This window comes from Geospiza fortis, unplaced genomic scaffold (genome assembly GCF_000277835.1).
Source record: "Geospiza fortis unplaced genomic scaffold, GeoFor_1.0 scaffold112, whole genome shotgun sequence".
Classification (NCBI taxonomy): Eukaryota; Metazoa; Chordata; class Aves; order Passeriformes; family Thraupidae; genus Geospiza; species Geospiza fortis.
Genome location: NW_005054298.1, coordinates 13,711,150 through 13,712,893, shown reverse-complemented (window position 1 = coordinate 13,712,893; position 1,744 = coordinate 13,711,150). Strand labels below are relative to the sequence as shown.

Below are 1,744 nucleotides of genomic sequence, written 5' to 3'. Positions count from 1 at the left end.
GCATCCCGGCATGGCCATGCCCTCCATGCCTATGCGGTTCGGTAAGTGGGGCACCTTGGTTTATTTGGGGGAGGGCACTAGAAACAGGGGTGCTCTGAGGGGCTGCATGGCTGACCCTGGTGCTGGGGGGTGTCCCCCACAGGTGACAACGGCCTTGGGGATGGCTCTGCCTTCCAAACAGTTGACTGGGATGATAGGAAAGTCCGGCACGCCTTCATCCGCAAGGTGAGTCCCGAGGGACTGGGGCCCCTGTCAGGGTTGGGGGCCAAGTGCTGACCCCCCTGTCTCTTGCAGGTCTATGCCATCATCTCCCTGCAGCTCCTGGTGACGGTGGGAATCATCTCTGTGTTCACCTTTGTGTGAGTAGAGGGTTCCTCCTGAAAAAGAGGAGCTTGCGTTCCTCGGGGGTGTTCAGAGGGGACAGTAGCTGCTGTCCCCTCTCCCTCACACTTGTCCCTCCTGTCCCACAGCCACCCTGTCCGCTCCTTTGTCCAGAGGAATGCTGCCGTCTACTACGCCTCATAGTGAGTAGGGGCTCTGCTGGCCCGTGTCCCCCCAGCTCGTGCCCCCACCGCCCCAGCCTCCCAGGCTGATCCTGTGGGGGCTGTGGGGCTCACACCTGCTGTCTCTCCTTGCAGTGCTGTGTTCCTGGTGACCTACCTGGTGCTGGCCTGCTGCCAGGGTCCCCGGTGAGCCCCTAGGGCCCCCAGGGTGGGTGTGTGGGTGTGGGGGGTGTCTCCAGAGCATCAAGATAGGTTCCTGCCTGGGGCTGCCCCTGGGTGGTGGGGGCCAAGGGGACATGATATGGTTGCTGTCACTAGCTTACCTCTCTCCTCTTTCATCCTCAGGAGACGCTTCCCCTGGAATATTATCCTGCTGAGCATCTTTGTGAGTGGGCTGGGACTGGCAGGGGGTCCTGGTGGTGCCCCCATGGCACCCCAGCTCCCCCTGGGTGTGCTGGGAGGGATAGGAGGGCATGTGGGCAGGTGGGCAGCCTAGTGAGCTCACCCTTCTCTCCCACAGACGCTGGCCATGGGGCTGATGACGGGCACGATTGCCAGGTATGCCCTGGGGACCCTGTGGTTATAGAATCTGGGGTCCCTCCTGTCCCCCACTATGCTGCCAGCTCAGCTGAGAGGCTGCCAGGAGCCAGGGGATGCTCCAGTCCCTTGGGCTCAGGGCTTGGGGCTGTGAGGGAGGGTCTCCAACACCCCTGTAGCAGGAGGATACTGAAGTGGGAGGTGACTTTCTTGTCTGTAGCATGTACAACACGAAAGCTGTCCTGATTGCCATGCTCATCACCGCCATTGTGGCCATCGTTGTGACCATCTTCTGCTTCCAGACCAAGGCAAGGAGCGGGATGCACCCTGCCCTGCTCTCCATGGGCCAGGCGTGGGGAGCTGGTCAGTGGGGACGCCCTGGGCTCTCCTGTGACATTTGTGTGTCCCCCTTCATATCAGGTTGATTTTACATCGTGTCCGGGGCTGTTCTGCGTGCTGGGCATCGTGGTCATGGTGACTGGGATCATCACTGCCATCGTCCTCTCCTTCAAATACGTGAGTGGGAAGGAGAGAGGGGCTGTGGGGAGCCCTGGGCGTTCCCGGTTGGCTGTCCCCAGGGCTGGGGCCGGCAGGGGGTTTGGGTGGTCCCTTTGCAGGAGGCAGGGTGTGGTCCCAGCCGTGGAAGGCAGCCTGCCTGCAGGGAGAGGGGGTGTCAGCATCGGCAGGGGGGGCTCCCGCACCCG

The 1,744-nt window shown here is 62.2% G+C and overlaps 2 protein-coding genes across 2 annotated transcripts in view; one reads left to right on the top strand and one right to left on the bottom strand.

Annotated features, from left to right (window-relative positions):
* Positions 1 to 1,744, bottom strand: part of PNKD (PNKD metallo-beta-lactamase domain containing) — a gene marked incomplete at its 5' end in the record, with an annotated part of 13,177 nt that overhangs the window by 9,461 nt on the left and 1,972 nt on the right. The gene's annotated exons all lie outside the window — the stretch shown is intronic.
* TMBIM1 (transmembrane BAX inhibitor motif containing 1) overlaps positions 7 to 1,744 on the top strand; it is a 2,826-nt gene continuing 1,088 nt past the window's right edge. Inside the window, exons 1-9 of the mRNA XM_005415990.2 lie at positions 7 to 41; positions 143 to 225; positions 295 to 359; positions 471 to 524; positions 639 to 689; positions 849 to 888; positions 1,024 to 1,061; positions 1,261 to 1,348; positions 1,461 to 1,556. Of these exons, the coding sequence (XP_005416047.1) occupies positions 11 to 41; positions 143 to 225; positions 295 to 359; positions 471 to 524; positions 639 to 689; positions 849 to 888; positions 1,024 to 1,061; positions 1,261 to 1,348; positions 1,461 to 1,556 (546 nt within the window). The 5' untranslated portion in view covers positions 7 to 10. The remainder of the gene's footprint in view (positions 42 to 142; positions 226 to 294; positions 360 to 470; positions 525 to 638; positions 690 to 848; positions 889 to 1,023; positions 1,062 to 1,260; positions 1,349 to 1,460; positions 1,557 to 1,744) is intronic.